Raw genomic sequence first — 13,172 nt, forward strand, 5'->3', positions numbered from 1 at the left:
GCCAGCCCCAGAGTTTAATTCTGTTCCAAATTACTCAGAACACACGCCCGCGCCTGCCCCACAGGGTCTCTGCTCCCCTGGGTGCCGATGCGGGAATCCCATGTAGGCTGACGAATCGCTAGTTCCTGTGGAGGGCAGCGGCTGCCCTCTTCCTGCTGGATGATTGTTAATGAAGGGGAGACAAGTTCGGCTTGCAGTTCCCCCCGGGGAGCCTCCCCAGACCTGGACGGGGGGACTGGCCTCACCGAGAGAAGAATTTGATCCCAAACGTTTAACAGTAAATTGCTGCTCCAGAAATCCACCGCCAGGTAAGGCAGGTCTCAGTCCCCTCCTTGAATTAGTGGTGCTACAATCCAAGCCACTCAAATCGGTGGCAAGGTGCATACAGAGCCTCACTGGGGTATGCGAAGCCAAGGTCCAGCGAGTGGCAGCAGCTCAGTCTCCCCCTCCATCAGGCCCCTTGCAGAGTCCAAGACCGCTGAGGAGAGGAGGAGGCAGAGCTGGAGCGGTGAGGGTTAAAAAGCCAGCAGGCTAGCACCAGCCCCAGCTCAGCTGAAACGTGGGGGGGCTGGCACCTTTTGAGTTCAGCCAAGAGGTTTCAGGGTCTCAAGGAGTCTCCCGGCCGCAGAGCGAATCACTGAGCACCCTTTGGGGGAGGAGGTGGGAGTCCCTCACAGATAGTTGTCTTCCTCCTCCTCCTCCTCCTCGCGAGCCAGCGCCTCGATGTCATGGGTGATGTCCGTGATCATGCGGTTGAAGGATTCCGACTCGGAGCGGAGGGACCAGCTGTCGTAGCTGCGCACGGCGGAGGCGGAGGTGTTGCTCATGCTGCGTTTTATCCGCCCGAAGCTGTCGGTCAGGATCCCCCCTTCCCGGATGCCGATGCTCTCCAGGAAGCTCTCGAAGTAGCCGATGTCCTGATCTGGGATGAAGGGCCGCATCCCTGAGGGGACACACAGCCATGAGGTGTCGGCCAGGAGCCAGTAGGCGCTTACTGCCCTGGGAAGGGCTCATGTTCCCAGGGGCCAGAGGGGTGGGGGGAGCCCACAGGCCACCCCCTTGGTCTGCATGTCTAAAAGCAGCTCCCGACCGACAAGCTGGCCTAGCAGGTACAGGAGGGGAAGGGCTGTCAGGAAATCCAGCTGCTATTCCCTGATCTGCGCTAGACTCCCTGCGGGACCCGGGCACGTGTCCATCGCTAGGACTGACCTGGGCCCTCCTTACCACAGCATCCACACACCTAGCACTCCTTAACGGATTTATCCTCACACCCCATCTGGGAGGGCAGGGCTGTCCCCTCCATCGTACAGAGCAGGAATGGAAACCCATAGACTTCCCAAAGTCACACCAGTCAGCTGTAGGAAGCACGGGGCCCTGTCACTGCTTGACAGCATCTTCCACACACCAGGCCCCTTACACAAAATAAGATCTAACAAAGACATGCCCTGCCCTTATAGATACTGCCTCCCCCGCCCTTATAGACACCACCTCACACCTAGGGTTGGTAACCATCCCAATTTCCCCGGGAGTCTCCCGGAATCAGGCTCTATCTCCCAGAGGCTACTGAAGCCAATCTGGGCGATTTTAGGTGCTAAAAGTCCAGCAGCGCAGTGGGGCTAAGGCAGGCTCCCTACCTGCCCCGGCCCCGCACTGCTCCCGTAAGTGGCTGGCACATACCTGTGGCCCCTGGAGAGGAGGGCCAGGGGGACTCTGTACGCTGACCCCGCCCCGAGTGCTGACTCCACAGCTTCCATTGGCTGGGAATTGCGGTCAATGGGAGCTGCAGGCAGGGGCAGTGCACAGAGTCCCCCTGCCCCCGACAGGGGCCTCAGGGATGTGCCGGCCGCTTACAGGAGCGGTGCGGGGCCAGGGCAGGTAGGGAGCCTGCCTTAGCCCAACTGCACCACCAAACGGGAGATGCCCGAGGTGAGTGCCACCTGGCCGGAGCCTGCACCCCTCACCACCTCTCACACCACAAACCCCTGCCCCAGCCCTCAGCCCCCTCCCAAGCCAGCACCCTGCACCCCGTCCCACCCAAACTTCCTCTCAGAGCCTGCACCCTGCACCACCTCCGGCTCCCCAACCCTCTGCCTCAGCCCTGACCCCCCTCCTGGAGCCAGCACTCCAAACCCCCTCCTACACCTCAAACCCCTGCCCTGAGTCCCCTCCTGCACCCAAACTCCCTCTGAGAGCCCGCATCCCTTCCTACACCCCAAGTCCCTGCCCCAGCCCGGAGCCACCTCCTGCACACAAACTCCCTACCAGAGCCTGCATCCTTCACCCCCTCCCACACTCCAATCCCCTGCCCCACCCCTGAGCCCCCATCCAGCACTCAAACTCCCGCCCAGAGCTTGCACCCAGTATCCCCTCCTTCACCCCAACACCCTGCCCCAGGCTCAGCCCAGAGCCCCCTCCCACACACCGAACCCCTCAGCCCCAGCCTAGAGCCACACCCCCTCCCACACTCCAATCAAATGCCCCAGCCTGGTGAAAGTAAGTGAGGGTGGGGGAGAGCGAGCAACAGAGGGAGGGGGGATGGAGTGAGTGGGGTCGGGCCTCGGAGAAGGGGCAGGATAGGGGCGGTTTGTGTGATTAGACAGCTGGAAAACCTACTCACCTGCCCCCCCAAACCCTTATAGACACTGACTCACCCCCACCCACCTTTAGAGATGCCGCCTCCCACACACGTAGTTCCTTCAGTCCCTCATTCTGGGTCGTATTCTCAGAATCAAAGGCCTGATCCTGATCTCACATCAGTGTAGATCGAGGAGATGGCCACTGAAGCTGGCAGAGTCACCCTCGTCAGATCAGAACCTTTATATCCTGAAGCCTTCGCTTTCCCATCCCTTCTTTACACATAGGCCCAAACCAGAACGTTGCATCCTTCTGGACCCTACTTTTTTCGCGGTGGAGGGTTGGTTATGAGCAAAACCAAGTTTGCAGAATCTGAATCCAGCATTCAGGAGTGCCTGGATCACAGTGTTCAGAGTCTGGACCTGGACTTTTCGGGTTGGGCTCCATCTCTCATCGGACAGTGCTGGTCTGATGAACACAAACCTCAACTCCCTGAAGAGAGATGCCTGTCTCTACACATCTTAGAAAAGGTCAAATTAATTGCCGTCGACACCACCAGGTCTCCCACCCAAGATGCCGTGTCCACTAGCCAGCTAAGCCAGAGTGGGGATAGCAGTCAGTAACAAGCCATTTACCCAGAAGGAGAAACTTCCTCTTGTCCCCATAGAGCTGCAGGAGATCAGAACAGTATTCCTGGACTGACCTTCCCATCCGGTACTCCCTGAGCAGCAACGCAAACTGCTGGATCTCCTGGGGGGAAAGCTTGTTCCTCAGCTGCAGAGCAGAGAGAGAGAGAGCAAGGTTAGACCGGCTCCAGCCTCCCGCAGGTCCCTGGCAGTGATGCGTAGGACTCAGGGTTGGAAGGATGGAATGAGGCCCGGGGAAATGAAGACTCCCCCATGATGCAGTAGCAAGGAGAGTACCGTGATCATGTAGTCCTGCAGCTGCTCCAGCCCCACGCTGCTCTGGTCACTGGCCAGGCTGTCACGCGACTCCCGGCAGGAAGGGGAAGACGTCCCACTGTAATACGCTTCAAAGGTCTCGTGGGAGCCATTGCTGCAGGCAGAGGGGAAGGCGATCAGCTGGGCTGTCCAGACAGCCTCATTCAGAGCATAGTCCGAGCCCTACTCTAAACGTTGGCCCTGCTCATCCCACACCTGCCACCCCATTTTCCAGGCGGTGGTGGGATTGCTTCTTGTGGCTGAAAGAACAGGAGGACTTGTGGCACCTTAGAGACGAACCCATTTATCTGAGCATGAGCTGTAGCTCACGAAAGCTTATGCTCTAATAAATGGGTTGGTCTCTAAGGTGCCACAAGTCCTCCTGTTCTTTTTGCGAATACAGACAACACGGCTGCTACTCTGAAACCTTCTTGTGGCTGGTATCTCCTGAGGGACCAGCCACTAGAGGGGGGCCTAACGCCATCGGCCTTACGAACAACCAGCTGGGATGTTTCTCGGCAGGGTTCAGGCCCTGCTGGCTGCAGGTGGAGCCTGGCTGCCCCTCGCCCGCCCGCCGGGAGAAAGGATAACTCCTGGGACCAGGCTGAGCTTGTTCCTGTTTCTTGTCTGTATTTTCCCAGTTTTTCTCTGGAACGGTGAGATTTTGTTTTATGTTCCCTGTTTTATGGGCTCTGGCTGTCAGCTCCCAGCCCCTTGCACAGATGCAGGCAGATAAATATATCCTCCTATTTCTAACTCTGTCTGCTGTGAGTCCCCCTCACTGGGCCCGGGTCCCTCGCACAAGGGGTGAAGCGGCTGTTTAGGGCTACACAGAGCATACACAGGAATAAGGGGGGAGGGTCATTCAGATATTCGGGGAGCAGGACATACAATGAGCTGCAGCAGCTGAAATCAGCATCGTATCCATACGTCCCATCAGTGCGGCAGCTCTCACCTAGGAAAAGGAAACCCCGGGGGCAAGATGAGGGAACTGTCCAACGGTGCTTGCCTCGCCCCATGTCAGAGTCCCGCTGCCTCTTTAACCACCCCCAGGAGCCAGGGACACCACCTCCCGCTCCCATCCACTATGCGCAGCCCCAGCAATGACTCCCAAAGCACCACCCCAGAATTCAAGGCATCGCAGGCAGACTCCCACTATCCCCAACGCTACACGCTGTCCCATGAACCGAGGAGACTCTGCCCTCTGTCAGAGGAGACAGGGAATCTTGCCTCAGGGCTTTGCCAGCCCAAATGCCGCCCCCTCGCAGCACTGCCAGCTCCCCACACTGCCGGACCTCACCATCCTGACATCACGTGTGGGCCTCCCCACCTCAGAGCTCCACGATAAACACCCTGCAGTGGGAGGGACCCATGTCCTGTCATCCCACTAAGCCTGGCACGCCCGGCACTCACTCCTGCTGGAGAGCCAGGGGCGCTCGGGGGTGGAGGTGTAGTGGAAGCCAGCCCGGTCTACGCACTCGATGGTCTGGTCCCCATAGATGATCTGGAAGACCTGGCAGATGAGGGCACAGGATTCTTCAGCTGCATCCTGCACCCAGTGAGAGAAAACAGCTGTCATGGTGATCTGGAGCGGGTCAAATGCTGGGTGGGTTGGCAGTGGGACAGCACACTTGGCTACTTACCCTGTTGGCCACGGCCAGGATGATGAGGTTGCAATACGCCTCAGGGCTGGGCTCCTTGGGATCCAGTGGGTTATTCCCTGTGTGCCTCCTCTCCCAGCTGCCATAGGTCTTACCCCTCTCCCAGCTGCCACTGTAGGTCTGTCTCCGCTCCCAGCTGCCTCCAGCCTTGCCCAGCTGCCTCCGCTCCCAGCTGCCACTATAGGTCTGTCTCCGCTCCCAGCTCCCACCCGCCCGGCTGCTGTGCCTCTTCTCCCAGCTGCCACTGGCCTGCTTCCTCTCCAGGCTGCCTCCCCCGCCCTGTCTGCCCTCCTGCCCACCCCGGGCCATCTTCCAGTCCAGGCTGCAGATGGTGTGCCGGCGCTCCATGGTGCCCCCCAGCTGCTTGGGCTCCAGGCAGATCCCAGCCTGCCTCTTCTCAGCTGCCCCTCCAGGGAGCTTTTTCTCCAGACTGCCCCCTGGGTACATGTCCAGGTTGCCCCCTGCAGGAACGGGGTCAACTCCTAGGCCTGGAATAGACGAGAGAAGAGATCTGTGCTCGGAAAGCTCCAACCCCAGCTGGCATGAGGAGGTGCCGCCTCCCACCCTGTGGGGGGATTGGTACCCACCCGGATGCTGCTCCCTGCCCCTGCCTCACACCCTCCTCTGGGGTTAACGAGGTGAGTCTCCTGCCTCCCCATTCGCCCCGGTGCCTGCAAGTCAGGGTAGGGTGCAGGGCTGCCCCTATCATGGAACCTTAAAACCATTACAACGTACAGCCACCAGGTGGCGCCACGGGTCACACATCTTCCCTTAGCTGCTAACAGCTGGAGTCAGCCCAGGGGGGCATTAAAGTATGGGGTAGCCAGACCCCATTTCTTGTGCCTACCTCGGGGTGGAAGCTCTGTAGTCAGGTCACATCTGGGACAAACGCCTGACCAGCTAGTAGCAGCCCTGCCACTGACTGTGGACAAGCCGTTCATGACACCCCTGCCCCTGGAGATCCCGGCTGCAGCTACTGACTGAGGCTGGGGTTTTTTGTTAGACGCGTCCAGACCCTCTTCTCCTTAGACTGGGTCCTGGCATATGGCAGGTGAGGGGAAAGAAACCAGCCCCTCCACTGCAGCCAGGAAATGCAGGGCGGGGAGCATCAGAGCACTGCAGAGCATGGCCTGTCGCTGCTCTCCGCTTCTTTCCACCTTGGCCATGGGGAAGTGCTGTAAGGCAGAGGGGGGTCTGGGGTGAACTGCCAGGCCAAGCAGAGCCCTGCTGGGCTGCTCATCTATTGTGCCAGGGAGCCTGACTCTGGAGACCCCCTGAGGCAGGAGAGCTCTCTAAGGACGTGGCTGGACCTGGTGACACTGCATGCCTCTGTATCACCCCGGAGCCCCAGGGTGCTGCAGGGAGCTGCACCCAGCCAACACGCCCCTTCCCTGTGCTTGTCTCACTAGGGATATAACCAACCACATGCCTCACTTATTCGTCACAATCACCCGGGCATCCTGCCGGCATGGGTGCAAGTGATGACACGCAGCCCCAAGCAGCAGGGAATCGGGCTGGTGGAGTCCCGTATGCACAGTGCGGGACAGACAGGTTTGCAGGGAAAAACCCACACAGGTGCTGGGCCCAGGTGAGTCTCCGCACCTGTTTTCAGCACCAGGAGGTGCAGGGCATCATCCCGCAGGTAGGAGGCGGCAGCAATCTCATGGGTGGGGATCCTCAGGATGAGCTCCTCATTGTCTCTCCAGGTGAGAAGGAGGCAGCGGGCCGACAGGCTCAGGATGCTGTCCTGCTCCGGGGTTGTCTGGAGGGGCAGTTCCTTCAGCTGCTGCAGATGGGCAAAGGAACATGGTCAGAGGCAGAACGGAGGCAGCCCAGCGGGCAGTGCTGGGGCTCTGCTCTGCGGGAGCCCACCCTGCTGCAGTCCCAGCTCTCCTCAGCTGGGCAGGGCCGCGGCACAGAGAACAGTTTCTGAGTCAGGATGGGCATTGCCGGGGCACTGCTGCGACTGCGAGGAAGGTCACCCTGGCCCTTCTCTCCACAGGAAGCCAGCTCTACCCAAAATGGAAACAGCCTGAGCCGGGCTCCCTGTCTGCCCCCCCTGCAGCATGGGGAAGCTGGCAGCTGGCACTGAACACTACGCATGGCTTCCCTTCTAACCCAGGTGCTGAGTGGAGGCGCGTTGGGGTGGCAGCTCCCTCCCCGGGCTGTGGACTCCCTCTCTTACCCGGGCTGTGTCCAGGAGCTGCAGCAGCTCATCCCGGCTGGAGGGGTTCAAGGAGGACGTCACCCAGGTCAGGTGGCCTAAAAACTAGAGAGAAAAATACTGCAGGTGACTCGTGTGAGTGTGACAGGTGGTGGAGATTCCTGCTGTCCGGAAAGCCCTGCAGGGAGCCCCGGGGGGCCTGGGGATCTCTGTTCCCAGGGATGTGCCTTCAGAGTGGATGGATGGCCCAGTGGGTAGGGCGCTAGCTGGAGACTTGGGTTCAATTCCCTGCCACAGACATCCCGGGTGGCCTTGGCAAGTCTCACGGTCTCGCTGGTTGGCCTCTGTTGGCGGGTCCGCTTGCTCCCTTGCTGCGCAGGGGCATTGATCAGCCTTGGGGGTGACAGGCTGGTGCCCAGTAGCCGTAGACGCCGTGTCTGGGACAAGGGAGGGGCTCCAGAGCCCCCTGCAGAGCCCTTACCAAAGTCCTTCAGGAGTGATACAGAAACCAAACCTTCTGCCTCTGCTGGGTCACACTGTCCTTCGGTGCCTAACCTATCCCACAGCCCAGGGCTGGCCCACTCCCCCCTTCCTCAGGGGTCCGGAAGGCCCCAGCTCGCCCCCTGCCTGCTCTTCTCCCCACCTCCTCGCCTCGGGGGGCTTTGTTCCTTGACCCTGCTGGACTCTCTGCCATCTCTTCCCAGAGAGGGACCCCAGAGTTTTTCCTTACCTGGAGCCCCTTTCTGCCCTGCACATCCTCTGTTTAGAGTAACCACCTGGCTGCTTCCCCAGCTGGGACTCCTGCCTGGCCCTCCCTGCAGGTGCAGCCAGAGCGCATACATGACCTCTTAGGCCCACATGAAGCCTTTCAGGGTCTGTGTGAGCTGCACACCACAGCGCACAGTGTATTTCTATATCCCTGCAGGACAAAAGGGGAAGGGGTCTCCTCTCGGTCACCCGCCTGGGGAGGGAACCTGCAGCAGCAACGCTGGAGCGGAAGCAACCAGCTTCATCCTGAAACAAGGACAAGGGCTTGGTGCTGGTCCTGGCCAAGGGCAGTGTGTATTCGGGCACCCGGTGATGCCCATCTCCATGGGCCTGGCCCGAAGACACCGGAGCACCCTGCAAACTGTGGGATGGAGACCTGCCTGAACTGAGGAAAAGAAACTCACTTTAAACCAGTTTCAGAGTAACAGCCGTGTTAGTCTGTATTTGCAAAAAGAAAAGGAGGACTTGTGGCACCTTAGAGACTAACCAATTTATTTGAGCATGAGCTTTCGTGAGCTACAGCTCACTTCATCAGATGTATACTGTTGAAAGTGTAGAAGATCTTTTTATACACATAAAGCATGAAAAAATACCTCCTCCCACCCCACTCTCCTGCTGGTAATAGCTTATCTAAAGTGATCACTCTCCTTACATTGTGTATGATAATCAAGGTGGGCCATTTCCAGCACAAATCCAGGGTTTAACAAGAATGTCTGGGGTGGGGGGGGTAGAAAAAAACAAGGGGAAATAGGTTACATTGCATAATGACTTAGCCACTCCCAGTCTCTATTCAAGCCTAAGTTAATTGTATCCAATTTGCAAATGAATTCCAATTCAACAGTTTCTCACTAGAGTCTGGATTTGAAGTTTTTTTGTTGTAATATAGCAACTTTCATGTCTGTAATCGCGTGACCAGAGAGATCGAAGTGTTCTCCGGCTGGTTTATGAATGTTATAATTCTTGACGTTTGATTTGTGTCCATTTATTCTTTTATGTAGAGACTGTCCAGTTTGACCAATGTACATGGCAGAGGGGCATTGCTGGCACATGATGGCATATATCACATTAGTAAATGTGCAGGTGAACGAGCCTCTGATAGTGTGGCTGATGTGATTAGGCCCTGTGATGGTGTCCTCTGAATAGATATGTGGGCACAGTTGGCAACGGGCTTTGTTGCAAGGATAGGTTCCTGGGTTAGTGGTTCTGTTGTGTGGTATGTGGTTGCTGGTGAGTATTTGCTTCAGGTTGGGGGGCTATCTGTAGGCAAGGACTGGCTAAGTTATTATGCAAGGTAACCTATTTCCCCTTGTTTTTTCCTACCCCCCACCCCAGACGTTCTTGTTAAACCCTGGATTTGTGCTGGAAATGGCCCACCTTGATTATCATACACAATGTAAGGAGAGTGATCACTTTAGATAAGCTATTACCAGCAGGAGAGTGGGGTGGGAGGAGGTATTTTTTCATGCTTTATGTGTATAAAAAGATCTTCTACACTTTCCACAGTATGCATCCGATGAAGTGAGCTGTAGCTCACAAAAGCTTATGCTCAAATAAATTGGTTAGTCTCTAAGGTGCCACAAGTCCTCCTTTTCTTTTCACTTTAAACCCTGTGTCCCCGGGAACCCTTGAGACTCGGGGTCAGGCTCTGAGTAAAGGTTCCCAGCTGCCTGGGGCCCACCCTGCCGGGGTAAAAGTAACTTAAAGGACTTACCGGTACTCAGGGCCGGGGTCCTGAGCGGGGGGTGGGGCCTCAGGTAGAAGGGGCGGAGCCTTTAAATCCCTAGGCCCTTTAAATTGCTGCCTACTAACCCAGGGCTCTGGCAGCGATTTAAAGGGCCAGGGGCTCCAGCTGTGGTAGTGGCAGCCGGGAGCCCGGGGACCTTTAAATTACCACCACATCTCCATGGTAGCTGTAGCTGCAATGGCAGCCGGGAGCCCTGGGGGTCTGGTGGTAATTTAAAGGGCCAGGGCCTCCGGCCACTGCTGGGAGCTCAGGGCCCTTTTAAATTGCCTGCCTGGGGAAGCTGCCCCCTGCCAGCATGGTCAGCTGTGTACTGGCTCTTGCTGGTACACCATACCATACCATACCAGCTTACTTTCACCTCTGCACCCTGCACATGCAAAAGGGCCCTGCCATGCATGTAGCTCTGAAGCTGCAATCCTTGGTTACTTTACAGTTTGAAGAACTCCCCCAGCACATCCTTCCCCTGGGTTTTCGCTGGGCCCACAGTTACCAAAGGCCAAATGAGCGTTTTCCTGCCGGAGTTAGAGGCCAGTGGCGGATGGAAGAACCAGGATCCAGGTCTTCTTCTGGGCAGACAGTCAGCTCAGCTATTCAGTTTGGTCTCGTGGCAGCCTGTTTCCCTGGGAGAGCTCACTCCAAACCACCAGGTGGTGATTCTCACACGGCTGGGGTTTACCTGGCGGGTGCATTACAGTGAGAGGTGATCCACCTTCTCTGGAGCACAGCAATGGGGAACTCTCACAGGGTTAAGGAAGCCAGGCCTGTGACCTCCACTCCTGCCAGCGACCAAGAAGATCTGAGGTTCTGGGATAGCGCCTGGCCCTCCCGGCCACCCCTCCTTACCTTCACCTCCTTCTCCACGTAGTCGTGCAGCAGTATTTGGGGATCTATGAGATAATCAGGGGGGTAGAGAGGGACAGAATGCAGAGGCCTCCGGTAGACACTACTCCTGAGCGCCTGCCTGCGAGCCGCCTTGGGGAAAACCAGCCGCTTGATGGGAGACACAAACCCCTGAGAACAAACAGGAGAGCTGAGAAGCCGGCATCTCTCATCCGCTCCAACCACAGAGGGGCTTGTGTTTGCTGTGCACCCTGGTAGGATCATATGTGCATGAATATGCCCCTCAAGTGTGATATGGGTTCAACAGCAATCCCACAATGAGAGGAAGCCAGCATCCCCCAGGGGAGTCCCAGACCATGTGCAGTAAAGGGTGCGTTAGAAATGCTATGAGAGAGAGAGAGAGAAAATCTATTCCTAGAGACACAGAGAGTGAGCTCCCTCCGGGGCTGGCTCTAATTGCGCCATGTAAATAAATCCAATGAACATAGGCCCTGGGCCTAAGGTGGCTGTCCTGCACAGAACAGGACAGGCAGAGGGGTTTGGATAAAGAGCACATGGAGAAGTTTGGGGATGCCATTATTGGGGGGAGGGCAGTGGATGGAGTAAACAAGCCGTGTACAACCCCTGGGAAGCGAGGACATGATAAATGAACCAGAAATACCCTAGTGGGAGAGAAATGGATGAATCAGAGCTGGAATTTCCAGCCAGAAAGAATGGAGCCATGCATCTCTCCCCACAGACCCCGAGATTGGGCCAAGCCAAGGTGGCAGGCCGAGCAGATCAGAATGCCATGTTCACAATCGCAGCTGAGTTACGTTCCTGGCGCAGAACCGATGGACAGCCAGTCCCTGCCTTGCGGAAAACCCAGCCAGGACTCTAAACCCAGCTGGTCTCTGCCGGGCCTCTGCCCTGGGGCCTTTAACTGTGCTGGGTCAGTCACAGGGGGGAGAGGGGAATAAAAGACCCAAGGGTCAGGCTGTGGATTCTCCTCTGTACAGAGTCCCTGAAGGGAAAGCACCTTGCTGGCCTCTGAGAGCCACATGTGCACCATCTTGTCCCATGGGCCATGCAGGACAGAGCGCATAGCCAGCTGGGTGCATATGGAGAGATGGCCCAGTCCCCTATGGATCCTGCATGCAGCTCCCCACACCCCAGCAGCACGGCTGGCTCTGGGGCTCCCCGCACCCCAGTAGCACGGCTGGCTCTGGGGCTATGCTACCGTTGATTCCCCAGCCCCAAGGGGTCACCTGGCACGTCGAATAGCCTAAGGGCTCAATGCAATTTACGCTGCTCTGGGTGGGGCGCAGGCTGTTTGGTGACTCCGCCCCTTTCTGCTAGGCCACGTCCCTCTTTTCAGCCCGGTTTGGGGGTGGGGGGAGGAATCATGGGCTGCCATTCTCCCCTGTAGGCCCTGCTCCCCATGAATTCCACTCACCTGCTACCCTGCATGCTGCCTAAGGGAAGGGAGCACTTGGCCTTTGTCTCACACCCAGGCAGCACTCAGTGCCCCGTGCAGTGACACCCTTGGGAACCGCCACACACACGCACCTGCACCCCGCAAAGCCAGCTCGGCCTGTGCGTACCTTCTTCCCCTTCTTGGCCTCGTACTCCATGTCCCTGCTCCGCTCCTGTCACGGCAAAGGCAGCTCTTTCCGCTACGTGCTATTCCTTTGTTTTTTTCCTGTGTCGGAAACTCCACCAGCGACGGCTCTGATGTGAACTCGCTGAGTTCCTGCCCCTCCGGGGAGGGAGAAGTTCATGGAGTTGAGCTCTGGCCGAGCAGATGGGGCTCTGGGGCTGCTGGGCTCGGCTCACACCCCAAGGGGAAACGCTCGTTCCCAACGCACTCACGCCCACCCCCTTGCCCGCTGCCCAGCGCCTAGCACACATTGTCTTTGTGCACTGTTGCCGTCTGTCTGCCTCTCTCACACACTCCGTCCGTCTGTCTCTCTGTCACAAACACCCCGTCCCTCTCTTGGCGCTAGTAACCCAGCCGGGAGATCTCGGTGGTTCTGCTGGTGCTGTCTTCGAAGGGACATTCTCCAAGGCTCTTCTGGATCTCCTCCACAGTAGGAGCTCCTGGCAGCTCCTCGGGGGCTCCCCTGTCCCTGACTCACTCCCGTGCCAGAGTAGAAGGCCTGGGGCATAGATGGAGGATCAGCTGGGTGCAAACGTGGGGCATGCAATGCAGTTGTAGGGCTAGGCAGGAACCAGAGCTGGCCCTGGGACAGTGACTAGAGCAGGGGACCTGAAATGCTAGCCATGGTGGGGGCTGAAAGCCTCAGAGGCACCAAGGCTCTGGGGCTTCATAAATTATCAGCAGGGACCCAAATCATCATCGCTAAGGAGCCCCAGCTCTTGAGAAGTGCACATGAGGCACAAACCTCAACCCCCCCGGGGCCTGTGGGGAGCTCAGACTGCGGCTTGGGCCCCGCTCTAGAGTGGGGGAGAGCCGGTGGGAAGAGAAATTCCAGGCTAAA

General features: G+C 57.8%; 1 protein-coding gene across 3 annotated transcripts; it reads right to left on the reverse strand.

Moving 5' to 3' along the window:
• CCM2L (CCM2 like scaffold protein) lies at window positions 1-13,172 on the reverse strand. 3 transcript variants are annotated; one of them, XM_048819475.2, is made up of 10 exons: window positions 12,276-13,172; window positions 10,696-10,863; window positions 7,362-7,445; window positions 6,779-6,962; window positions 5,159-5,664; window positions 4,929-5,064; window positions 4,407-4,470; window positions 3,498-3,630; window positions 3,278-3,348; window positions 1-943 (listed from the first exon to the last, which is right to left on the reverse strand). In XM_048819475.2, the coding sequence occupies exons 1-10, from the start codon at window positions 12,303-12,305 to the stop codon at window positions 727-729; spliced, it is 1,593 nt and encodes a 530-aa protein (XP_048675432.1). In that variant the 5' UTR covers window positions 12,306-13,172; the 3' UTR covers window positions 1-726. The 3 variants fall into 3 exon arrangements, with proteins under 3 accessions (XP_048675432.1, XP_048675431.1, XP_048675428.1); XM_048819474.2 differs by having other exon boundaries at window positions 3,210-3,348; window positions 6,779-6,959; window positions 12,276-13,168; XM_048819471.2 differs by having other exon boundaries at window positions 3,210-3,348; window positions 12,276-13,166.

The sequence above is a fragment of the Caretta caretta genome, chromosome 13 (genome assembly GCF_965140235.1).
Source record: "Caretta caretta isolate rCarCar2 chromosome 13, rCarCar1.hap1, whole genome shotgun sequence".
Classification (NCBI taxonomy): domain Eukaryota; kingdom Metazoa; phylum Chordata; order Testudines; family Cheloniidae; genus Caretta; species Caretta caretta.

Excerpts from the sequence above, each read along its gene's own strand:
- CCM2L (XM_048819471.2), bottom strand. The coding sequence starts at position 12,305 with ATGGAGTACGAGGCCAAGAAGGGGAAGAAG. Across the intron at positions 7,446-10,695 it reads ACGTGGAGAAGGAGGTGAAG|TTTTTAGGCCACCTGACCTG; the intron begins GTAAGGAGGGGT and ends TTTTCTCTCTAG. Across the intron at positions 4,471-4,928 it reads CCCCTGGCTCTCCAGCAGGA|GTGAGAGCTGCCGCACTGAT; the intron begins GTGAGTGCCGGG and ends TCCTTTTCCTAG.